At 40.0% G+C, this 27,388-nt stretch overlaps 1 protein-coding gene across 3 annotated transcripts in view; it reads right to left on the bottom strand.

Annotated features, from left to right (window-relative positions):
* LOC122554729 (SERPINE1 mRNA-binding protein 1-like) overlaps positions 1 to 24,789 on the bottom strand; it is a 45,425-nt gene extending 20,636 nt beyond the window's left edge. The window contains exons 1-5 of one of the 3 annotated variants that reach the window (XM_087990666.1): positions 24,449 to 24,789; positions 19,497 to 19,653; positions 1,613 to 1,744; positions 1,171 to 1,254; positions 1,001 to 1,075 (exon numbers count right to left, since the gene is read on the bottom strand). In XM_087990666.1, coding sequence (XP_087846792.1) covers positions 1,001 to 1,075; positions 1,171 to 1,254; positions 1,613 to 1,744; positions 19,497 to 19,653; positions 24,449 to 24,701 — 701 coding nt within the window. In that variant the 5' untranslated portion in view covers positions 24,702 to 24,789. The remainder of the gene's footprint in view (positions 1 to 1,000; positions 1,076 to 1,170; positions 1,255 to 1,612; positions 1,745 to 19,496; positions 19,654 to 24,448) is intronic. The other 2 variants (XM_087990667.1, XM_087990668.1) reach the window with 2 other exon arrangements.
* Between the last annotated feature and the right edge of the window lie 2,599 nt (positions 24,790 to 27,388).

The raw sequence follows: 27,388 nt of genomic DNA, 5'->3' as shown, positions 1-27,388 counted from the left end.
GCAACCTAATCAGTGTACTGGCAAGTTGAACATGTATTCAAATAATATTAGTTGCCCAATATCTCTTCATGCTTAATATATTTTCAATTCTACAAATATAGTCATTTTGAGTAACCCAAGCATAGTACACATTTTGTTTTAAATGAGAAATACCATGTTTACAAAACTCATTCTGCCTCAAATACCCCAATTAATAAAAAAGCCTTGTACACAAAGAATATAATAGCATGCAGGATGTAGTGTACCCAATCACATCTATACTACCTTACTACCTGCTCAACCTGTAACCAGATTGTCTAAGCACTACATTAATTTTGCCACTCTCAATCCTTGTCAATCATGGCTCATCTCTTCCGCACATTCTCCAGTCTTGCAAACTTCCTAAAGAAACTTGCAGATTTTCAACCTTTTCAATTGTTGCATTTTTCTATTACTCCTTTAACTTTGGTATTATAATGTCCAAGACATCATGTGCTTCAGCAACTTGCACTCACTTTTAGGGATTTGTGCCCACACCCAAGGTTTTAAGCACCATGCATGTGCTTTACTGAAGAAAGATTTATATCTTTATATATCGGGCGGCACGGTGGCACAATGGTTAGCACTGCTGCCTCACAGCGCCAGAGACCCGGGTTCAATTCCCACCTCAGGCGACCGACTGTGTGGAGTTTGCACGTTCTCCCAGTGTCTGCGTGGGTTTCCTCCGGGTGCTCCGGTTTCCTCCCACAGTCCAAAGATGTGCAGGTCAGGTGAATTGGCCATGCTAAATTGCCCGTAGTGTTAGGTAAGGGGTAAATGTAGGGGTATGGGTGGGTTACGCTTCGGCGGGTCGGTGTGGACTTGTTGGACCGAAGGGCCTGTTTCCACACTGCAATGTAATCTAATCTAAATTTCAACCAGGTTTTGGCAATTCCTACAGTTCTATTCACACAAGATTACAATAGAATTTGTTAAGATGCTTGTTAAAGATCTTTAACACTCATATCACTTGACAACTCACTTGTTCTCAGAGTCAACTACTTGTTGTTCATCTCCCTCAGGTGTCTCTTCAGTAACAGCTGATTGATCAAGTTCACTATGCATAGAGGAAAAAAGTCTTAGTTTTATAGGCCACACTCAGTGCAAACAAAATTAGCAAGGTTTTAAACAAGAAATAGTTTTTGTACTAACCCAAGTTCATCTTTTACTGTTCCCCAGTTGTGTGATCCACTGCCACCCCGTTTGTCTTCTGGTTTCAGGCCACTGGAAGAGAAACTACTCTCTCTATATATCTGCTGTATATACATAACTACTCAATTTAAAATAAAACTCACCAGCATTTCCAAAATTATTGGCACTTTAAAGTATTTGCATTTCAACTAATTCACTGCATTAGGTTTAGATAAAAGCTAATTTCTTATTGAACCTTAAATTAACATTCTACCTCCAGCAAATTCTGTATTCTGGAAATTCTATTTGAATTGTCAAATTAAAAAGTTACATAAGCAAAACATTTCATCTTTATTTTAACTGGCAGGTTAAAGACAAAGATTTTGTGTTTACCCATAACAATTTTAAGGCATGCATTATTGATGAAGAATTCTTTATTGCAACAATAGTTATATCAACTTACGATCGGTCACTTCCACTATGCCTGTCAAATTCACGTTTTCCACGGGAGTCAAAACCATCACTCCTTCCCAGGCCACGACCACGACCACGTCCTCTTCCACGTCCACGCAAAGGTCGGTCACGATCAACAGGCCTAGGTAAAAAGCAATAAATTAAACGCAATATAAAAATGCTCAATGCTTCAGTCATCAGAGTCACTAACCCAAAAGTCATAAATCAATTTTATTTATCCACTTGTTTATGAAAAAGATGCAAAGCAATTTCTAGAACAATGTTACAACAGACAACTCTCTCATCTCCCATTTCGTACTTCTGGACAGTTTAAGACTGCATGCTTGCAATCTAACACTTTCGACCCTTTTAATGCCTTTGTAAGCAGGATCTTCATTTAACAAACAAAAACAGAAATTGCTCAATAAATTCAACAAGTCTGGCAGCATCTGTGGAGAGAAAGCAGAGCTGGTGTTTCGATCCAATGATCCTTCATTAGAACTGGAGCAGAAACACTGACTCTTTCTCTCCACAGATGTTTCTGGACCGGAGTTTCTCCAGCAACTTGCTTTTGTTTTCAGCAGAACATCTTGACTGTTGAGTGTGTCCAACTTAATGATTCATACATTATGGAAACAGAACTTTCATACAAATATAATTGCTCAAAGTAAGATCACTGAAATTTGGCTTGGCAACATCTGAATCTACAATTTTTTTTTCCATATATCAAAAGATCATGTTTGCTTACAAGATCAGAGTTAGAAGAGCAAGAACTATGAAAACACAGGAGGACTTGATCAGTTAGATTTAGGAAAAATGCCCCGTTTTTACCAGAGATGTGAATTATTCGTGTAATTCCAGAGATGAAAGAAATGTTCAGAAAGTAACTGGTAAACAAGGGAAATTCATAAAGTATCCATGTAGTTTATAGATCAAAGAATAGGTTTTTAATTAGTTTGGATCTCCATCTGGGATCTACCAAAAGGGAGCTAAGAGCTCCCAAGAAATGTCATAGCTCAAAATAGCAGGAAGCGAGAAAGATTCCCAATAACAGTGACACTCCTTAGTTTCAATCCAAGAGAAGTGCAAGAACCCTCAAGATACTGGAATACATTGAGGAATTCTTGGATGGAATGAAGCACAGGACAGGAAGCCATTTACTAAGATTGTTCTGGTTTAAAGAAACCTTTTACTAAATAATAGTAAAGTCAGTAATATGCAGCAGGGAAAGACATAGAACCTAGAACATTACAGTGTTGCACCGAACTGCAAAACCAATCTGAAACCATCTAACCTACACTATTCCATTATGATGCATATGCTCATCCAATGACCATTTAAATAGCCTTAAAGTTGGCATTCCACGCCCTTACTATTGAGTAAAGAAACTACCCCTGACATCTGCCATATATCTATCACTCCTCAATTTAAAGCTATGTCCCCTCATGCTCACCATCACCATCCAAGGAAAAAGGCTCTCACTGTCCACCCTATCTTGAGAATGTGTACAGGGTATGAGCAGGCAGCGAAAGAGTTAAGTTTTGAGTTTTGTGAAATGAGAGATTCAGCTGAGCATGACTCAGATCAGATAAGAACTTTCAGTTAACAATAGTGTGGAGGAGGCAAGGGTAATAGGTTAACAAGGTGGAAAAGCATTCATTATGTAGACTCATTTAACAATATTGGAAGCATTCAGTATGTAAGATCAGTTTAACAAGGTGAAAAGTATTCATTATGTGAAGGCAGTTAAGGTTAAGAACATTCATTATGCAACAGCAGATGCTTAATCTTTACGATTGACACTCGCTGATTTTAACGGTCATCCAATCAATACGTATGTTGCTTAGCACCGATCCTTGTGGCACTCCACTGGTCACAGGCCTCCAGTCTGAAAAACAACCCTCCACCACCACCCTGTTTTCTACCTTCCAGCCAGTTCTGTATCCAAACAGCTAGTTCTTTCTGTATTCAGTGAGATGTAACCCTGACAACCAGTCTCCCATGGAGAACCTTGTCGAACGCCTTACTGAAATCCATATTGATCACATCTACCGCTCTGTCCTCAATTCTCTTTGTTACTTCTTCAAAAAACTCAATCAAGTTTGTGAGACATGATTTCCCACATACAGAGCCATACTGACTATCCCTAATCAGTCCTTGCCTTTCCAAATACATGAACATCCTGTCCCTCAGGATTCCCTCCAACAACTTGCCCACCACCGACATCAGGCTCACTGGCCTATAGTTCCCTGGCTTGTCCTTACCACTTTTCTTCAACAGTGGCACCACATTAACCAACCTCCAGTCTTCTGGCACCTCACCTGTGACTATCGATGATACAAATATCTCAGCAAGAGGACCAGCAATCACTTCCCTAGCTTCCCATAGAGTTCTAGGATACACCTGATCAGGTCCTGGGGACTTATCCACTTGTATGCAGTGCTCAAGCAAGCGAAGCCTTCAACACTTGTATTCACAGTCAGAGGCTGAGGAGTGATCTTATAGAGGTTTATAAAGTCATGAGGGGCATGGATAGGATAATAAATAAATAGGGAAATCATGTCTCACAAACTTGATTCAGTTTTTTGAAGAAGTAACAAAGAGAATTGAGGAGTCCAGTGAAGGGAAAAATATAAAAGGGACTTAAGGGGCCACCCTTTCACACAGAGGGTGGTGCATGTATGGAATGAGCTGCCAGAGGAAGTGGTGGAGGCATGTACAATTACAGCATTTAAAAGGTATTTGGATGGGTGTATGAACAGGAAGGGTTTAGTGGGATGTGGGTCAAGTATTTGCAAATGGAACTAGATTAGGTTAGGATATCTGGTCAGTTAGGACGAGTTGGATGGAAGGGTCTATTTCCATGCTGTACATCTTTATGACTATCTGGATACTACGCCCTGTAAAATGACTATAATTCATTAAGAATCTGCTGTTCCAGACAAAAGACCAAGATCTCATGTTCCTGTGCACATGGATGATCATTCTTTCTCCCTCCAGGACCTGGAATAAACATGAAGGAGGTCAAATAATACGGAGTCTCTGAGCAATTTGCTTTAAGTGTGTGTGTACGCGCGTGCGTGTGTGTGGTGGGGCCGCGGTGGGGGTGGCGCGGACAGGACTACAATCTAATCATCCGATCTTCTATGTCTCAATTAAGTCACCTCTTAACCATCTTCTGTCTAACGAAAACAGCCTCAAGTCCCTCAGCCTTTCCTCATAAGACCTTCCCTCCATACCAGCAACATCTTGATAAATCTCCTCTGCACCTTTTCCAATCCTACCACATCCTTCCTATTATGCAGCGACCAGAACCATACACAATACTCCTTGTGCAACCGCATCAGAGTTTTGTACAGCTACAACTTGGCCTCATGGCTCTGAAACTCAATCTCTCTACCAATAAAAGCTAACTGTACACCTTCTTAACAATCCTATTAACTTGGGTGGCAACTTTCAGGGGTGTGTGTACTTGGACACCAAGATCTCTCTGCTCATCCACACCAAGAATCTTATCTTTAGCCAAGTACTCTGTATTCCTGTTACTCCTTCCAAAGTGAATCACCTCACACTTCACCACATTTAAACTCCATTTGCCACCTCTCAGCCCAGCTCTGCAGCTTATCTGTGTCCCTTTGTAACCGACAACGTCCTTCCGCACTGCCACAACCCCACCAACTTTAATGTCATCCGCAAATTTATTAACTCATCCTTCTACGTCCTCATTCAGGTCATTTATAAAAATGACAAACAGCAGTGGCCCCAACACAGCTCCTTGTGGTACACCACCAGTAACCGAACTCCAGGATGAACATGTTCTATCAACCACATACTGTCTTCTTACAACTAACCAATTTCTGATCCAAACCGATAAATTACCCTCAATCCTATGTCTCCATATTTTCTGCAATAAGATCCTTCAGTCCAATTCATCCATGCCAACCAGATATCCTAATAAATCTAGTTCCATGTGCCAGCATTTGACCCATTTCCCTCTAAACCCTTCCTATTCTTATACCCATCTAGATGCCTTTTAAATATTGTAACTGTACCAGCCTCCACCACTTTCTCTGGCAGCTCATTCCATATACGCACCACCATCTGCGTGAAAAAGTTGCCTCTTAGGTCCTTTTTAAATCTGTTCTCTTTCACCTTAAACCTATGCCCTTGAACTTTTGACTTCCCCACACTAAGGAAAAGACCTTGCCTATTTACCCTATCCCTCAATTTTATAAACCTAAGGTCACCCCTCAGCCTCCACCACTCCAGGGAAAATGACGCGAGTCTATTCAGCTTTTCCCAAAAGCTCAAACCCACCAAGCCTGGCAACATTCTTGAAAGTCTTCTCTGAACCCTTTCAAGTTTCACAACATCCTTACAGATGCAAAGATTCACAAATGATATGCTAGAGCTTCGCTACGTACACAAATTGCCTGAGGTTTAGTGATAGCAATCCAAGTTTGATACAAGTAGAGTCGGAAGGCCTCAGAAGCTTTAGATGGGCAAGTGGCTTTTAGAGCTGAAAATGTGTTGCTGGAAAAGCGCAGGTCAGGCAGCATCCAAGGTACAGGAGAATCGACGTTTCGGGCATAAGCCCTTCTTCCAGCAACACATTTTCAGCTCTGATCTCCAGCATCTGCAACCCTCACTTTCTCCTTGAAGTGGCTTTTAGATCAGAGTACACAAAGTTCAATATAGCAACTTACATTTATGTGGCACCTTTAATGTAATATAATGTTATCATGGTGCTTCACAGCATTTTAAGACACCAAGAGCATGGAATTCAAGAACTGTCAGGACTGAATTCGAATAACAAATCCAGAGATAATAAAGTAAGTGGATATTGATGAACGAATAAGATGGTGCTTAGCACAGGAGCGTTGAAGGGGATAAAGTAATTCTCCAATACTAAAATGCACATACTGAGCTATGTTTTAAACGGAGGCTTCCCAGTTCGCTATTGCAAGACTCTTAAGAATCAAACTTTGAACTACGCAAAAACATATTTCAGTCATTGCTCTGTACAAACTTTCAAGTATATACCAAAAGAAAATGACCATATATTTGCATAGCAAAAAGTAAAATATAAGTTAATAGGTTGCGCTCACGACTCACAAACAGAATTTCATCTGTCACTTCAACATAGCACTGAGGGAGTGCTATTCTGTTGCAGTCATCCTCCTTCAAAGGGATTATTAAATCAATATGTAATACACCTGATCGCAGAGACATTTACTTTTTTTGGATATTTCTCTCAACAATTTTTTTAAAAATTGGACCATTTAACTCATTGCAATTTGTTGGATCCTACATATGCACAATGGCTCCATAGCAAACATAACTGTACCAAAACAAATCGTCACGAGAAACATTTGCAACACACCCCAAAAGATACAGATCTTGTATAAACACAAACATATTTTTACACAATCAGATTAATTAGAAGAACAGCTTTTTCAAGAATTATTCATGAGATGAGCGAGTCGCTGGCTAGGACAGCATTTATTGCCCACCCCTAAATGCCCAGAAGACAGTTAATAGTCAACCACATTGCAGTCACGTATAGGTCAGACCAGATAAGGATGGCAGTTTCCTTCCCAAATGGCCAGTGAATCAGGTGGAGTTTCCCACAATCAACAATGGCTTCATGGTCATCAGAGTCTTATTTAAAATTGAAATCAAATTCCACCATCTGCCATGTTGTTATTCGAATCCGGGCCCTAGAACATCCTAAATGATGGCTTTCATGTGATAAATTGGAGAAAAGAAGCTATCAAGAAACAGGTAGGAAGATCATAACTGAACATTTAACAGGAAATGCCACATTCATAAATGCACGCACACAAGTCTTTATTTTTCCCATAATATGAACAGGGAGCCACCTACACTACCCAAAGGATCACTGCCAAGTATCTATTAAAATATTGAATATAGGACAGTGTTGAAATAGCATCTCAAAAATACTGAAAAATACAGGATAGTGTTTAAATAGCAACTGTGATTGAAACATTTACAGTAATTGTGTGATGGCAGTGTCCAGCAACTATACTTCAGGTGAAGCACCCAGCCAACTATATAAAATGCCATTTCCATGGTGGAGATACAAAGAACCCAACTCTGATGCAGTACATTAATACTTGTAGAAGGTGAAATTATGGCAACTAAGTTTCAGAGGCACATAGTGTACAGAGTAAATTCTGAATTACAACCACATTTTTAAAAAATGCACATCAAGAATATTCACTGTAATAAAGACTACCCTAGAGAATGTTCAGAGCAGAACTCCATATGAAAGGAGTGAGTGTACTGAATATACCCAGGAAGGGTTTTGGAAATGTCCGAGTTGCATTAGAGTTACAACTCTGTGACCATTGCTTCACTAATCTTCGCCAAAGTGGGAACTAGCCCCAAATACAGATTTGCCTGCTATGTTTTTTTCTCTTGTTACAGACAGGTCACTTATTAAAACATAGAGTCATAGAGATGTACAGCATGGAAACAGACCTTTCGGTCCAACCTGTCCATGCCAACCAGATATCCCAACCCAATCTAGTCCCACCTGCCAGCACCCAGCCCTTATCCCTCCAAACCCTTCCTAGTTATATACCCATCCAAATGTCTCTTAAATGTTGTAATTGTACCAGCCTCCACCACACCCTCTGGCAGCTCATTCCATACACGTACCACCCTCTGCGTGAAAACGTTGCCCCTTAGGTCTCTTTTATATCTTTCCCCTCTCACTCTAAACCTATGCCCTCTAGTTCTGGACTCCATGACCCAGGGAAAATACTTTGTCTATTTATCCTATTCATGCCCCTCATAATTTTGCAAACCTCTATAAGGTCACCCCTCAGCCTCCGATGCTCCAGGGAAAACAGCCCCAGCCTATTCAGCGTCTCCCTGTAGCTCAAATCCTCCAACCCTGTCAACATCCTTGTAAATCGTTTCTCAACCCTTTCATGTTTCACAACATCTTTCCGATAGGAAGGAGACCAGATGTGCACGCAATATTCCAACAGTGGCCTAACCAATGTCCTGTACAGACGCAACATGACCGCCCAACTCCTATACTCAATACTCTGACCAAGAAAGCATACCAAACGCCTTCTTCACTATCCTATCTACCTGCAACTCCATTTTCAAGGAGCTATGAACCTGCACTCCAAGGGCTCTTTGTTCAGCAACACTCCCTAGGACCTTACCATTAAGTGTATAAGTAATGCTAAGATTTGCTTTCCCAAAATGCAGCACCTCGCATTTATCTGAATTAAACACCATCTGCCCCTTCTCAGCCCATTGGCCCATCTGGTCAAGATCCTGTTGTAACCTGAGGTAACCCTCTTCGCTGTCCACTACACCTCCAATTTTGGTGTCATCCGCAAACTTACTAACTGTACCTCTTATGCTCGCATCTAAATAATTTATGTAAATGACAAAAAGTAGAGGACCCAGCACCGATCCTTGTGGCACCCCACTGGTCACAGGCCTCCAGTCTGAAAAACAACCCTCCACCACCACCCTCTGTCTTCGACCTTTGAGCCAGTTCTGTATCCAAATGGCTAGTTCTCCCTGTATTCAAAGTTTGTGTGAAGATTTGTAGCTCAGGTGCTCGTTGTTGTGGTTCCGTTCGCCGAGCTGGAAGTTTTTGTTGCAAACGTTTCGTCCCCTGGCTAGGCGACATCATCAGTGCTTGGGAGCCTCCTGCAAAGCGCTTCTTTGATGTTTCCTCCAGTGTTTATAGTGGTCTGTCCCTGCTGCTTCCGGTTGTCAGTTTCAGCTGTCCGCTATAGTGGTTGGTATATTGGGTCCAGGTCGATGTGTTTGTTGATGGAGTTTGTGAATGAATGCCATGCCTCTCGGAATTCCCTGGCTGTTCTCTGTCTGGCTTGCCCTATGATAGTAGTGTTGTCCCAGTCGAATTCATGTTGCTTGTTGTCTGCGTGTGTGGCTAAGGATAGCTGGTCGTGTCGTTTCGTGGCTAGTTGATGTTCATGTATGCGGATTGTTAGCTGTCTTCCTGTTTGTCCTATATAGTGTTTTGTGCAGTCCTTGCATGGTATTTTGTACACTACATTAGTTTTGCTCATGTTGGGTATCGGGTCCTTCGCTCTGGTGAGTTGTTGTCTGAGCGTGGCTGTTGGTTTGTGTGCCGTTATGAGTCCTAGGGGTCGCAGTAGTCTGGCTGTCAGTTCCAAGATGCTCCTGATGTATGGTAGTGTGGCTAGTCCTTTTGGTTGTGGTATGTCCTCGTTCCGTGGTCTTTCTCTTAGGCATCTGTTGATGAAGTTGCTCCCTGGATTCCATGAGATCTAACCTTGCTAATCAGTCTCCCATGGGGAACCTTGTCAAACGCCTTACTGAAGTCCATATAGATCACATCTACTGCTCTGCCCTCATCAATCTTTTTTACTTCTTCAAAAAACTCAATCAAGTTTGTGAGACATGATTTTCCACGCACAAAGCCATGATGACTATCCTGAATCAGTGCTGAAAAAGCGCAGCAGGTCAGGCTGCATCCAAGGAGCAGGAGAATCGACGTTTCGGGCATAAGTCCTTCTTCAGGAATGAAGCGCAGAAGGGCTTATGCCCAAAACGTCGATTCTCCTGCTCCTTGGATGCTGCCTGACCTGCTGCGTTTTTTCAGCAACACATTTTTCAGCTCTGATCTCCAGCATCTGCAGTCCTCACTTTCTCCTATCCTGAATCAGTCCTTGCCTTTCCAAATACATGTACATCCTGTCCCTCAGGATTCCCTCCAACAACTTGCCCACCACTGACATCAGGCTCACCGGTCTATAGTTCCCTGGCTTGTCTTTACCGCCCTTAAACTGTGGCACCACGTTTGCCAACCTCCAGTCTTCCGGCACCTCACCTGTGACTATCGATGATACAAATACCTCAGCAAGAGGCCCAGCAATCACTTCTCTAGCTTCCCACAGAGTTCTCAGGTACACCTGATCGGGTCCTGGGGATTTATCCACCTTTAACCGTTTCAAGACATCCAGCACTTCCACCTCTGCAATCTGGACATTTTGCAAGATGTCACCATCTATTTCCCTACAGTCTATATCTTCCATATCCCTTTCCACAGTAAATACTGATGCAAAATATTCATTTTGTATCTCCCCCATTTTCTGTGGCTCCACACAAAGGCCGCCTTGCTGATCTTTGAGGGGCCCTATTCTCTTCCTAGTTACCCTTTTGTCCTTAATATATTTGTAAAAACCCATATTTGTGAAAAATGGATTACAAGATTACTTAAGTATCTCAAGAATCAACTAGCGTAGGATTAATGCCACAACTGGCTCATTTTGGTATTATTAAATAACCATTATTAAAACCAATGAACTATAAACCACTATAGTCAGTTTTTTGGTCGAAGCGGTTTACTAGTCTGTTATATTCAGAAGGCAAGTTAAGAAACTGAATATATGCTGAAGCTACTAGTATTATTAATGACCAACAAGCTACCCTGCTAATTATTCTGCCCAACTGCATTTTGAGTCTACCTATAGCAAATGGGCTGCAGCAATTTATGAATGCACTCGTCACTATCCTCAAGGAATGGGTACTGAATGCTAGTTCAGCCATTAATATCCACATTTGCACAAGTGAATTAAAACTATTGTTCAAACTATTCTTTTTCAGAAACAGCTATGTTTCCTTTCTCTCAGGGTCATGAACAAGAACTCATGGAGTAACAATAAAAAGAATCCCAAAGAGAAACTTACAGGGATAACTTGGACAAAAGAAAAATATGAATACATAATGATCAAGAATAAATGTTAGAAAATCAGTGTTTGGTCAAATAGAACTTCAGAATTGTGTTAAAAAGCACACACATCAGGACAATATGCAAGAATACCAATAAAAGAGAAAAACATTTATATTGTACAAGAGGAGAGTGCTAACTGGTTAATAAATAGGCTGATTGTCAATTAATAGCGTAGTTGCCAATGAACTTTTGCATTCTTCAGGGCAACATCACGATCAAGGGTCCACTTGCCAATAAATCAGCCTTACTCTTATAGTACAAACGTTGGTTTTCTCCTTTATTGATATGCTTGCAACTGTCCTGATGAATGCTAGGCTAAAAGCTTCAAAATGCCAAAGTGTTTAAAATAAAAGGGACAAACAGGTATATAAAAAAAGTGGATGTAACTTTTCAATATGCCAACCTTTGAGTACTGCAGCAACTCATGATACTTCTGAAAACTCCTACCCTTTCCTGTCAACACAAAGGAAGAAACAACTATGTCACGTGAATACCATCACCAACCACTAACATCCTGACCTGGGGAACATGTAAGTACTTCATAATCAAGAGTTCTCACACAAGTCCTTATCCAACTGTGGTGTCACTAATGCAATTCAACATGTGAAGTCCCCAACAGTCCCTCTGAGAGTTGCTCACAAATCAGCCCTTAAAATTATGGTGTATGGACAACTTATAGGAATTGAAGTCTTAAAGCAAATCAACTGACACACCAGAAAATAAAAGGGAAGGTTGATCAGGACTACTGGTGTTGAAGAGATCAGGGTAAGAACTAATGGGTGATCGATGTGGTCTTCCCAGCATTATCCATATATTAAAAGCCAATTCCATCATCAACAAAAAAAAAAGTACCTCATTAGGCAATAGTGTAACACAACTCAATATAGGTGCCTCTCAGTGCAAAATGATCTCATCTTCAAAAACTATGCTCAAGTAAAACTCCAAAAGGTGTTCTGCATTCAGCCAGTCAATTGTCTAAGGGTCCAGAAATTCCACTGAACTTCCAAACATATTACTTGACAACAGTAAACTGTAGAAAACCATTTTAAAAATGCATTTCTACTTCCAACATTATTGGCAAAGATTTAATCAAAACATAACCTACAGTACTGACTGCAGCTTAGACTGCAGTTTTAATTTTAAACTTGATGATCAGAGGATACAATGTACTTACCAGCAATGAAATGTTTCCAAACAGACACCCTGAAATACTATTTACATCATAATGATCACATGACAGACCCAATTTTATACTGCAAGGTACTGTTCCAAGAGCAGCCTGCTGACTGCAACTGAAATCATGTAAACAAAGTGAATGCTATAAGAAGGTACAATCACATAGATCAATAGCATTGAAATGTGCTCCTGGTTAAAAATAAGTCTCAAAATGTATTACCAAATCTTAATTCTTACCATTGAGGTAATAAAAAGAGGCTTCACATCCTGAATTTCAAAACTAATAGGTACTTCTAGGTATAATCTTCCAGCCAATGTAGTCACAGCATGAAGATATTCCTTACAGTTCTACAATGAATTCTTACTTTCAATTTAACAAGACGACCAACTTAGCAGTAGTTAAAATATTGTAAATCAAGAAATTTTCATTGTAGAACATTTCATTATGAGATGAAAGTTCAGGCAAGAATGGTTTAAACCAACCTGGCAAGTTCTTAATTTGGAACAGTACTAAGAAAACAGATGTTTACTTGGATACATCAAACAACAGAGAAATGTTCAAATACAATATTGCTGGAAGTGCTATCTTCATACTTTTGTAAACAGTTGAAACATCAACATGACATCACATCAGGCCTTTAGCAAAGTTATTAAAAATGAAATTAAAAAGGTGCTGGAGAACCAAGTTGTTATACTTGTAATTAGATATTTCTATCTACTCTGGAAAATTAGCCTGCACTTCCACTTCTAAACATTGGTGGCATTTCAACATCCAAGCTCGCCAATGTATAAAACAAAACTAAAAATTCTGTTACTAAATAGAGAATCTGGAATTTTTTTAAAATATTTACTTAATTTTGTAAGAATACCACTTGCCACGAATGTTTTTCATGAACAAACAACCAACTCTCACAATACATTAAAATATCCTTGCTCTTTCTGATCTGTACAGATATTACACCTCAATTACCTTTTCTCATGCTGAAATATACCTTCGAAGGATCACAACTGCAGATCTATCAAATACAAGTGAGCTGTGACGCAAATAATATTCCAAATTTGAACATGTTTAGCTGTGTTCTGACACCACCCCACATGATCAGGTACACCATACATTAAGTTCACAGAGTCATTACAACTTAGGTGCCCAAAAGCAAGGAAGGAGACCTCTAACCTCCATTCTTCATTGAAGTACATAATTACATTCTAATACAACTAATCAACCCATACAGACATATTCAAGTTCAGGTACATTTCAGATAAGTCTTTGCAATTTTCTCATTATTGACCTCAAGGATGACTCGCCTCCATCCTTGTTTAATGGGGTGAGACGGAATATGCGAATTGCAGATTTGCCATGTGAAATTGGATGTTTGAAGAGGTGGCTAGATAGTTTGGATGTTTGTGCACTCCTTTCAACATCTTGACATGTCTAGTGCTGACAAAACAAAGATTTGTAAAACCATTCATTTTGAAATCAAGAGTCATGCCAGCTCTCTTATTAAAATCCACCTTCCCTTCTTTCCAACTGGAAGTGCATACCTGTGATTTGCAGATCCTTTCCAGGTCAATCACAAAATAACTTGAACTTGCTTACTTACTCCTGAAGCCAAAAATGTCTGAGTAACAAGAGCTGTGTGTGGGACAAATGAGCAGCTGAAGACGTGCCACTTGGATATCCTAGGAATCAGATCAAGCATGCTGAGCTGGTATGGGTCAATATCATGTTATGAGGTCAGAGTGGAGCCAATGACTGCAGCCTACAGATGCTATTAATAGCAGCATTATGGTGTAGGGTAAATGACAGGAACAGACCACTCATGCCAAACAAGACATATTGTTTATGCTCGACTCAAGTCTCTGGCAGTTTTTTCTCCCCTACCAAATTCAAGAATTGTAACGAAATATTCCCTGTTATAAGTTTGCATCATTCTCCCTTAAATTAATACTATTCTCTTCAACCACTACTTGAGATGTCAAGTGCCACATTCTTACCACTGTACAGATAAAGGACTCGCTTCTGAATTCACATTGAATTGCTTGATAAATCTCATTTTGGGAACATTTAAATTATGCTCTTTGCACAAGTAGAGTAGGCAGAGAACTTTAAGAGTCTTTAATAATTTTAAAAATCACAATTAAATCACCCTCCAAAGAAACATGGCATGTTCATCCTTTCCTGATATGTATATTCATGCATTCCAGTCATCATCTCCTGCGTGTCTATATCCATAAGACATAGAAGAGGAGGCAAGGCCATTCAGCCCATCAAGTCCACTGCATCATTTAATCATGGCTGATAGGCGTTTCAATTCCACTTACCCGCACCCTCCCTGTAGCCCTTAATTCCTTGCAAGACCAAGAATTTATCAATCTCTGCCTTGAAGACACCCAACATCCCAGCCTCCACTGCGCTCCCTGGCAATGAATTCCACAGGCCCACACACTCCAGCTGAAGAAATGTCTCTTTTCCATTCTAAATTGACTCTCTCTAATTTTAAGGCTGTGCCCATGGGTCCTAGTCTCCCCACCTAACAGAAACAACTTCCCAGCATCCACCCTTTCTAAGCCATGCATTATCTTGTAAGTTTCTATTCGATCTCCCCTCAACGTTCTAAAACAGGAATTCCTTTCTGTAAACAGGAATCAGAACTAAATGACAAACCCAGAGTGTGACCAAACCAAAGTTCAACACAGCAAATTATTTCAAATTTTCAATTTGATTCTTAGTGAAATAAAATGTATTTGATTTGCTTTTTATTAAAATGGCTTGGCTAACCTGTAATGCAACTCCGAGTGGTCACAGCATATGTGCAGTCAGCGACTGTACTTTCCTTCCGTGCTCTCCCCTGTCCTTCACCACCAAGAGACGTTTACACATAACAAGTAAAATTTATCATCCACAAATTTACAAATTAATTCAAAGTCAAGAATCACCAAACAGTCGAGTTACACAGCACAAAAACAGACCCATCCATCCAACACGCCCATGCTGACCAGATATCCTAAATTAATCCAGTCCCATATCCCTTTAAATTCCTCCTATTTGTGTACCCATCCAGATGCCTTTTAAAGGCTGTAATTGTACCATCCTCGACCACCACCTCTAGCAGTTTGTTCTATATATGCACCACCCTGTGGAAAAAAGTTGGCCTTTTAGGTTCCTTTTAAATCTTTCCCCTCTCACTTTGATACTATGCCCTCCAATTTTGAACTCACCTATTCTGGGAAAAAGACCTTGGCTATTCACTCTATACATGCTTCTCATGATTTATAAACTTCTATAATGGCATCCTTCAACCTCCAATACTCCAAGGAAAAAAGCCCCAGTCTATTCAGTCTCTCCCTATAGCTAAACCCTCCAATCCTTGCAACATCCTTGCAAATTTTTTCTGAACTGCTTCAAATTTAACATCTCTCTGTAGCAGGGAGACAAGAACTGAACACATTCTAAAAGTGACCTCAATGTCCTGCACACCTGCAAAGTGACATCCCAAACTCAAATGCTCTGACCAACGAAGGAAAGCACTTCAGGCACCTTTTACACCACTGGAAACCAGAGACTCCACTTTCAAGGACAATGCACCTGCAACCCTAAGTCTTTGTTCGACAACACTCCCCAGGGCCCTATCATTAACTGTATAAGTCCTACTGAGTTTGCCTTACCAAAATGCAACATCTCATTTATCTAAATTAACTATCCTCCACCACTCAAACCATAGAACCATCTGATCAAGATCCCATTGTACTCAGATATCCTTTTTAAACTATCTACACCACCACCAATTTTGGTGTTACCTGCAAACTTACTAACCATATATCCTATCTTCACATCCAAATCATTTGGTGAAGAGCAGAGGTCCAATAAGTACTGTGAAACACAAACAAAAACAGAAATTGGCTTGCAGAAATTCAGCAGGTCTGGTAACATCTGTGGAGAGAAAGCAACATTAACATTTCAGGTCCAGTGACCCTTCAGACTGTTTTTAAGGTTTCCAGTATCCGCAGATCTTGGGTTTATTTTATCTGTGAAACACATCCACCTTCTCCCATTCTAAATAACTGTTATTCCCATAATTACTTAATGTCTTGAGTAATCCATTTTGTCACTTCTTCCCCAAACTCCAGATAAATTACACTTACTGCATTACCACTGACTAGACTGCTAACTCATTGAAACAAAAATCAAGGTATGTCAAACAATTTTCATTTTTGAAATCCATGGCATTTCCAATTTAGGTGCTCTTCTTTACTAGGGATGTTATTATTTTCACAGAACTGATGTTACACTGATTTGTCCATAACTCAAGACATGTTCTATTTCCCACCTCTTAAATACAGGAATTACGATAGTTATCTAACAGTCCTCATACACTACTCCTTAATGCCTCTTATCTTTTCCAATTGTTCGAAAATACATGATGCAATCCACCCAGACCAGAGGCTGCAATTTTGCAGTCTAATTACTTTACTCAGCACGTCCTTTTGTTATCCTTGATGAACATGGCTCATTGCTCACACCATTCAATGCCATCTGTACCATGCTACTGCTTTCCAGGTTTATGCAGCAAGTTGCAAATCTATTATCGATGTCTGCAAACATTATCCACATAGACTGATGAGGAATATGCCAAGATTTCTTTTCACATCTGCACTGCAGGTTAGACCATGTTAGATTACACAACTAAGTAAACATCAACTGCTACTATTACTATTTCTGATTGAAAACTAACAAGATGAATTGCAGTTATACAGTCATAGTGATGTACAGCATGGAAACAGGCCCTTTGGCCCAACTCGTCCATGCCATACAGATATTCCATGCCAATCTAGTTCCCTGCCAGCACTTGGCCCATATCCCTCCAAACTCTTCCAATTCATATAACCATCCAGATGCCTTTTCAGCATTGTAATGTTGTGCCTCCACCACTTCCTCTGACAGCTCATTCCATACACGTACCACCCTCTGAATGAAAAGATTGCCTCTTAGGTCTCTTTTATATCTCACTCCTCTCAATCTAAACCTATGCCCCGTGGTTCTGGACTCCCCTATCCCTGAGAAAAGACTTCTTCTATTTATCCTATCCATGCCCCTCAAATTTTATAAACCTCTATATGGTCACCCCTCAGCTCCAGGGAAAACAGCCCCAGCCTATTCAGCCTCTCACTATAGCTCAAATCCTCCAACCCTAGCAACATCCTTGTAAACGTTTTCTGAACCCTTTCAAGTTTCAGAACATCATTCCGATAAGGAGGAGACCAGAATTGCACACAATATTCCAAAAGTGGCTTAACCAATGTCCTGTAGAGCCACAACATGACCTCCCAATTCCTGCATTCAATACTCTGATCAATAATGGAAAGCATATCAAACGCCTTCTTCACTATCTTATCTACCTGCGACTCCATTTTCAAGGAGCTATTAATTAAGGTCTCTTTATTCAGCAACACTCCATGGGACCTTACCATTAAGTGTATAAGCCCTGCTAAGATTTGCTTTCACAAAATGCAACACCTCACATTTATCTAAATTAAACTCCATCTGCCACTTCTCAGTCCATTGGCCCACCTGATCAGCATCCCGTTGTAATCTGAGGAAACCTCCAATTTTGGTGTCATCTGCAAACTTACTAACTATACCTCTTATGCTCACATCCAAGTTCACTACTATCTCACTGCAATTAAATATTTTAAATATCGGTCCATGAAATATTTCACAAATCAGTACATTTGATTTCTTAATTAGAAAGGGAAAACAGGAGAGAAGTGGATGAAATTGTCTATTAACTGTTTAAGTGAAGTTTCATCAACAAAACCTGCAATCTGTCCCAGCATACCCATAATTTGTCACTGAACAACATGTTGATGAAATATCATGGTAACTATGAATAAAAATACAGAACAATGTCAAATATTAAGATAGTGAAGAGACATGGCAGCAAGGATCAGGAATCTGACATGCAACACTTACTATGTAATCATAAATGAATCACTTAGATGGAGGTCAGATTAGTAAACTATTTGAAAAGGAGTCCCTTAAATTATTCATGCTTGCAAATAGTTGTATACCACGTTCCATTACTATATCACATTCACATCTATGGCCCTTAAAGGCTAAATACCATTGGTTCACTGTTTGGAAGTCCAAAAGACTCACCATGTTATAATTAGATTAGATTTTCTACAGTGTGGAAACAAGCCCTTTGGCCCAACGAGTCCACACCGACTTTCCGAAGAGCAACCCAACCAGACCCATCTCCCTCTGATGAATGCACCTAACACAATGAGCAATGTAGCATGGCCAATCCACCTGACCTGCACATCTTTAGATTGTGGGAGGAAACTGGAGCACCCGGAGGAAACCCATGCAGACACTGGGAGAATGTGCAAACTCCACACAGACAGTCACCCGAGGTTGGAATCAAACCTGAGTCTCTGACGCTGTGAGGCAATAGTGCTAACCACTGAGCCACCATGCCGCCAGTGGCAAGTTTGGGCTGGAAAGGCTAATTGAGCTAAGATCAAATCAGATATTGTATGATGGTGCAGGCTCAAGGGTGAAAGCGCGTACAATCTTGTTATTTAAGAAATATTTAGACCCTGCAGTGCTAACCACTGAAACACTGTGTTCCCCTCGTCTCCAGCAGATTTTGGAAGCAAATGTAACAAAAAGAACATCATAAGAACTACCTGATCTCATCAACTGTATTATACATTTGGTACAACCAAGCATAAGTTGAAAAATTTGAAGTTTTTGTCTCACTAAATGAGGTAAAAGTATATTATTTTGCATAAATAAATGATTCTTAACCATCCATAGCACACAAAAATATATCCAATTAAATTAATTTAAGAATACTCTAATAGAAAGGTCAACCTACAACAGTAATAGATCTCCTTCTACAAACCATATTGAACCACCTTCAGGACATTTTGCACATACTTTTCAGAGGAGAATTCACCACCATCAGCTTTTTCTTCAATAGGTCTATCAAAGCGTCGTTCACGAGGTGGTGGTCTTCTGTCTGGCCTCCTTTCACCAGGTTTCCCTTCACCTTGAGACTGCTGCTGCTCAGGCTTCCTGCCAACCCTTCTGACACCTAAAATACAAGTTTATAAATGGTGAGGCATGAGGGTTAAAACCACACTGCCAGTGATTTATACCATTTGACGCTAAGATAGACATTGCTCCCAAGGAGCAAAATATTCTGTAAAATACAATCATACTCAAATTTCAGGTAGCAGCAGCATCCTAGGTCTAGTTTAAAATTAAAAATCTGTCTTTTGACATCTTCAGAAACAGTAATTTTCCCTCCTCTCTCAGATGTCGAAGAAATTGCAATGCATCAAGGGTTAAATTAAAAACTAATGATTAAAATATGTTTAAATAAAAACTGAAGGAATAAATTTGCCTTTGTATTGGGTCCTTTAATCGTTATGTGCCCCAAAGGCCTTCAGGCCAATGCAGGCAGACATGGCAGCCAATACGCTCTCAGCATGGTTTAACAAATCACAAAAGATATATGACCAAAGAATCGGATTTGTCACAGCTCAATAAGAATTTCCTGCTTTTCTGGTTATAATTTCCAACAGATCAAAATGAGGCACGCCTCAGCGATACATTGAAGTGATACCTCTATGATGTGGTTCTTGCATCGTGTTTGAACCGCAGTCCAAGGAAGGAATATTGCTACAAGCATAGCACAAATAAAAAATTGTTGGAGAAACTCAACAGGTCTGGCAGTATCTGTTACAGGAAAGTATTTTGCATCCAGTGACCCTGCTTTAGAATCAGACCCAAAAGATTAACTCTGCTTTCTCCCCAAGATGCTGCCAGACCTGTTGAGTGTCTCCTTCACTTCAGATTTCAAGAATCTGCGGTTGTTTTAATTTTACAGCGCAATTAAAGCCTGGCTGTAGTTAACAATATACAGTTCATACTCAAAAGCAAATCCAATTCTACGTTACCACAGATTTGCCTATTTAGTCAACAAAGTGTAATTCCTGGATTTTTATACAAAATCTTTGTAACAAAGCAAAATAATAAATTTTGAAAAACCGTTGAAACCCACTTTCTAGAATTCTCTGAAGTTGCATTCTCTGGTCTGCTATACCAGAGTATACACCTGAAATAATTAGTTACCCAGAATGACATTGATTTTCAATTTGTGGCAATAACTACAAGTTGGCACTGTTGCTCTCATCTAAGTGAACACAGCCAGCCAACAAGTGAATCAGTCTTGACTCAGAAAACTGGGGCACAGCCAAATAACCAATCCTCCAAAAGTCACTCATCTGATGATGGTAACAAACTAATTTGATTGGTCATTTTCAGATGTAATGTGTCCCTTACAATGTCAAAAGCCTCAAAGACCAAAGTGAGAGAGTTTTCAATTGTAGCTCAGAATCTAGTTCCCAAATATGTATAAATTAAGTTTTTCTGATAGCCAATAAAGTTTTCCTTAAAAATCTGCATTTTACAGTCTTCACTTTAAGAAACTTAAGCTTTATTACATTTTGATATTTGCAGGTACTCTTAGTTACAACAGTATAAAATACATTATACAGATTCACATTTTAAGGTCATTGACTCAAGTGAGGTATAAAATGTCAGGACCATGTGTATCTGCTGTAATGAAACAGTTGGGTTGCAGGTAGCCAACAGAAATAAGCACAGTTAAAATAAGAGATGAGCAGTGTCTCTAAAGAGTTGAACCAGTTGCTCTCAAGGTTTACAACAAAACATTTTTGATAAATAAAAGGAACTGACATTAACGAGACCATAGAATCCAGATGGCAACTATCTTGAATTTGACTTGATTTGTCGTCACATGTACTCAAATCAGTAGTGAAAAGCTTACAGTCACTGCATTATAGTGCCAACATGGGTAGAGGTACTAGGTAGATACCTAACATCAAAATCTAAGGAAACAAAAAAAATTAGTAAAGAAATAAACTGTCCAGCATTACACATCATAGGAATAAAATGAAAAAAATAAAGTAAAAATATTCACTGATTAATATGGCTTTGTACCTCTTATCTATAAGAGTTCCAAACTGTCATGCCTAACCTTGCAATTTTTAACTACATAATTAAACCATAGCAACTTGGCTCAGCATCCACACAAGTCTCATAATCAATGCTGCCAACAGTACTGAGGGACTGTTGCATTTTGAGAAGTGTCACTTTTCAATGGATGATAAAGTGATCTAAAATGCTCAAAGAGGAGTAAAGATCCCATGCCTCTATTCAATGGACAAGAATTTATTCCTTCTCACTACCAGCAAAACAGATGAATTGGTCACTTATTGCCTAATGTGAGATTTTGCCTTTAAAAAAGTTAACTTCAAAAATACTTGCTGTGAAGCACCCAAGGTACTAAAAAAAAAACAAAGTTTTAGAGCAACTCCTTGAAAAGAAAAATAGTAGTACATAGTAAAAATTGAAATGAAAATTCAATTAACTTCAGGATCCACAGTTTTAGAGGTTTATATTTGCCATCTCTGTCTTTGATTCCAAGATATGAAGCATGAAACTTTGGGGCACATTTAATTTTTTTTAAAAAATTCAACTTTCAAATCTGCACCTCTCTCAAGCTTCACATGTTCAGAATTAGAACTTAGACACCAATGTATAAAGTGCGAAGCAGCAAATGTCAAAACTTACAGACTCACCAAATTCAAATGGAAATGCCTGGATTCCAAGCCCCAAATGAAGCAAGGGATGCAATTCACATGCTATCATTTTCTCTGGTTTTACTTTTTGAAGAAGGTATAAGAGATGCACAGAAGAGAACTAAACATGCAGTCAGAGGTGCAACTAAAAGGAGCGCATACAATTTGCGTTTTAAAAAGGGACAAAACTAAAAATTTAACAATGAATATCTTTGCACATCTGGTGCTGAACTTGCCATTGAAAAAATATTACAAATTCCATTTTTAAGCCAAAAATTAAATCATAAAGTCTGAAAAGCTCATTCATAAATAACAAGACATATACTGAGTATAGAAGAATTTGAAGTAAACACTGGTACACATTGGAAGCTCCTCTGTACCGGTTATCAAATACAGCCTTTGATTCTAATAAAGGGACCTTGAAGGAATGCAGTATTGCTACGTGTCTACTTGTATTTTGCAAATGACTTTTGTTTTCCTATATACAAAATTTTCTGCGCACCAGGGACCCAGGTTTGATTCCAACTTCAGGTGACTGTGCAAACTCCATGCACATTCTCCCAGTGTCTGCATGGGTTTCCTCCGGGTGCTCTTGCTTGCTCCCACAATCCAAAGTCGTATAGGTTAGGTGAATTGGCCATGCTAAATTGCTGTGTTCAGGGATGTGGACGTCAGGTGCATTAGTCAGGCAGAAATGTAGAGCAATACGGGAATGGGTCTGGGTGGGTTACTCTTTGGAGGGTCAGTGTGGACTTACTGGGCTGAAGAGCCGGTTTCCACACTGAAAGAATTCTAACATTTGCTAATATTATTTTACAATAAAATATCTGATTCTCAAAAATTTACCTGAAAAGATAGTTCTGGTTCATTTCAAAAGTAAGAACGAATTTATCTATAAAATTATGTAAGTGGAGAACCACGGTTCTTTACACTTATTCTACAAACCCCAAATTGGCCCAACAAAAGCATGATGCATTAAACATTGTGATTGATACATGTCGAGGATATTTTATCCAACTTGCTCAAATGCGTTATGGCATGCCTGGGGCAGGTGGTATTTTAACCCAGACCTTCTCACCCAGCATTTGGAAAAGTACTACTGTTCTACAAGAACCCGTTTAATGCATGGAGTTTGTAGTTAAAGTGAAATCAACAATCTAACACACATTTAACAGAATTATACTGTAAGTCATGCTTCAAAGAAATTGCCTTTATTAACATGCCAGGTTTCAAAACCTTTAAAGTAAAAAAATTGCAGAACTTATGACTGATTGTATCAGGGTGTATATTCTATCAAGTTGAACAATTTCAAATGAATTAAAGTACAATGCATCAGATAGCAAAACACATCACCTTCAAATCTCAAGCAAGAAATATGGTCACTGAGACACAAGATGGAAGCCATTACACTAAAGTCCCTACTGTAAAAAGGAAAGTTATGTTTTGAACCGAAGAACAGTACATCAACACGTGCAAGATTTAGGACAACACCCTTTTACCAAATTGAATTGACTAAACCTCCGCATCCACCACGTGTTTTTTTAAACTGGTTTACAAAGCAGTTGTATCTTTCATCTACAAACTTGTCATACAGAATTCACGTACATTAGCCATGCTTAAATGATTCTCTTAAAAGTGACTTATTCCAACAAGCCATTGCATTAGATTTAAAACAAAAGAGTCTGGGACACCAAGTAAATGTTAAAGTTGATGTAGGTTTGCGAGAGACGAAGTTGGGACGAATGTAAAAGTATTGTTACCCAATGATCACTCACGTTTCCAGCCTTATTGCCTTGCTCGGGGAGTAACGAATAAAACTAAACGCTCTGCATTAAAATGCCTTAAGAAGGAATTAAATAAACTAGCCCTCATCCATTAAAGCAGCACAATGCGAGAAGGGACTATATGGGTTCGTATACAAAACTCTCTTCTCAGCGTGAAGAGTGAAGCCAAAGCACGCGGATTTGCAGGGTCAACTCGATCAGAACTACCCCACTCACAGGCAAAGGCCCAGCCTGACGGGAGCAGCCCAACACGGGGGAAATTAAAAAGCCCTGGGATCTTATAGGAAGGAGTCAGTCCCTCACGTTTTCTAAACCTGGCATTTGCCATAAGCGGTTCTATAAAACTAAAACAACTGCAACATGCTCTTCTTCCAAACCTCACCAGGCCCTGCGAATAATGAATGTAATAAGAACATTCCTGCAGAGGCTCCAATACCTTCTTTTCTCGAGGTCATGGGAGCTTGGGACTCTGGTTTCACATCGCTGGATGTTACGGGCACCTTCCTGTCCTTCTGAGATTCCTTCTTGGGCTGCTGTTTTGACCCGGCCGTCTTGTTGTCTTTCTCCTTCTTGTCTTTCTTGATTTCAGCCTCTTTTAAGATCTCGAACGGGTCGGATTCATCGCCAAATAGTTGGTCGAACCGATTGGTTACGACGCAGCCGAAGCCTTCCTGTAAGTTCCCGGGCATGATGGGGCCCCTCAAGTGCAGATTCTCCCTGGATGCTGCAAGATTGCAGAAATCGCTCCAATTAGCCTCAAAATGGCCGGTTAGAGACGGTCTTCTTGCTCGCGCTGCATCTTGGGCCGCGCCATCCGGGGAACGGCCGCGCAGCCTCGCCTGCCTGCTGGGAAATGTAGTCTTTTCCTGGGCCTCTCTCTTGGATCACTGGCACCTGCGCTCGCAATGGGCAGACCACATTTCCCAATGTGCAGCGCCTACTCACATTTGTTGCAAACCCACGTGAGACATGGTGTCAGAGAAGCTTAGTGCAAAGTAGGTAGACTCAGACAGCTTTTGCAGTCTGATTGTCAAACATATTTCATATCATAATTTGTGGATGGTAGAAATCTGAAATAAAAACAAAAAATGCTGTTAATGGTTAGCAGTGAAAAACGTTTAACTTTGACAATCTTTCATTAGATTTCTGTAGAAAACTACAAAGTACAGTATATCCAGTTTTTTTATTTCAAGACTGCACATTTTATTCCTATTTGTGGAAAGATGGAGATACAAGTGACTGGCAAAGGAACCAGTAGTGTTATGAGGAAAAGCTTTATCAACAGCAAGTAGTTGGGAACAGGAGGAGTGATGCCTTTCAAAATGGATCTAATATTAGCTAAATAGAATATTTTGCAGATCTACAGGAAAAGAGAGGGGCAATATGGAAATGGCTGATTACTCTTGTGGAAAGCTGACACAAAGCTGAATGTATGGCAACCATTCTATGATTCTATATTTACATATCGTATGAACGGTTTCAGCCCTTCTTCCATTGCTCATGGTGTTGCTCAATAATCTTAAAATTCAATTCAACACACTGGATGCTTGAAAACCTATGGAGGAAGCAGCAATTGCAAAGTGTGAGAGTAATGTCAGAGGACATGGATCATCTCTTTGGTCTAATAAAGACATAAATTCGCAGAATGAGTTTACATTAGATTAGATTCCCTACAGTGTGGAAACAGGCCCTTCGGCCCAACAAGTCCACACCGACCCTCCGAAGAGCAACCCACCCAGACCCATTCCCCTACTTTTACCCCTGATTAATGCACCTAACACTACAGGTAATTTAGTATGGCCAATTCACCTAACCTACACATCTTTGGACTGTGCGAGGAAAGCATAGCACCCAAAGGAAACCCACACAGACATGGGGAGAATGTGCAAACTCCACACAGACTGTTGCCCAAGGCAGGAATTGAACCCAGGTCCCTGGTGCTGTGAGGCAGCAGTGCTAACCACTGAGCCACTGTACTGCCCTAAAGTCAAGCACACCAGGTGGAACTTGAACCGACGATCCCTTGCTTAGGAGGCCAATGCCTTATCCAATAGGCTCATTCCATACAAAGCTTTTCACTGTGTCTCGGTACATGTGACAATAAATTCAACTCAAATTTCAAACATACACATACCACCCTCTGTGGGAAAAGGTTGTCCCTTAGGTCCCATTCAAATCTTTCCCCTTTCACCTTAAACCTATGCCTTCGAGTTTTGGACTGCCCACTCCAAGGAAAAGACCTTGTCTATTTACCCTATCCATGCCCTTCATGATTTTATAAGGTCACCCCTCAGCCTCCTTACTCCAGGGAAAACAGTTCCAATCTATTCAACCTCTTCCTTCAGTTCAAATCCTCCAACCCTGGCAACACTCTCATAAATCTTTTCTGATCCCTTTCATGTTTCACAACATCCTTCCTATAGCAGGGAGACCAGAATTGCACACAGTATTCCATAGTGGCCTAACCAATGTCCTGTGTAGTTGCAACATGACCTCCGAACACCTATACTCCACTCACTGCCCAATACAGGCAAGTACTGTATACCAAATTCCTTCTTCACTCTCCTATCTACCTATTTATCCTTGCCAATTACATTATGCATTGTCTTCTCAGCCACCAGAGGTTGGGTTCTTTCATTGCCAATTAGTCATGGAGTGAGACTTGAACATAGAGGACTATGAATCTGAATTGGGGAGGTTACCACCTGAGCTGCAAGACAACTGCACCACAAGAACTTCAAAGACTCTTCTTTAACACTTCTTCCTCAATCAACATCACAAATAAACCATTACCACATGCTATCTATGGAAACTTGTTGTCTTCTGTGTTTTGTACATTACAACATTGACTATGCAGTACATTAAAATCTCTATTGGCTGCAAAGGTGCCCTGAATACATGAAAACCATTGTACAAATGGAAATGTTGTGTTTTACTCATACTTAGTTGTGCAACTCACACTAATTTTCAAATTACTGCCTCTATGTCAACTGCCCTTCCCAATTTGATATCTTGAGCAAATATGTTATCTTTGCTTGATGTTTCTGAGTCCAAGGCCCTAATAATTATGAAGATATGGAGAGGGAGTGCTGGGGTGGTAGTCTTGGCAGATTGGCCTGTAAAATGGACAACGTAAAGGTCCTGTGGAATTTACAGCTCGAACACATTTGAAATTTCCTTCCTGTATTGTAGCTAGCCATTATTTAGGTTGAGAAACTATTGGGGGGGCAGATCAGTGCATGGATTGGGAGTATACATAGTTGGAAACACAGTTTGCTTCAGGTAAATTCAGCACTCCTGCTCCTCCTGGACCACAAACAGTGCTGGAAAAACAGTTCCTTGCCAGTTCTAGCCTTCTTACCCTATTTGGTTTTCT

Source organism: Chiloscyllium plagiosum, unplaced genomic scaffold (assembly GCF_037043375.1).
Source record: "Chiloscyllium plagiosum isolate Xiang-an unplaced genomic scaffold, Cpla_swu_hap1 HiC_scaffold_9, whole genome shotgun sequence".
Classification (NCBI taxonomy): Eukaryota; Metazoa; Chordata; class Chondrichthyes; order Orectolobiformes; family Hemiscylliidae; genus Chiloscyllium; species Chiloscyllium plagiosum.
This window is presented reverse-complemented; position numbering and strand designations above follow the sequence as displayed.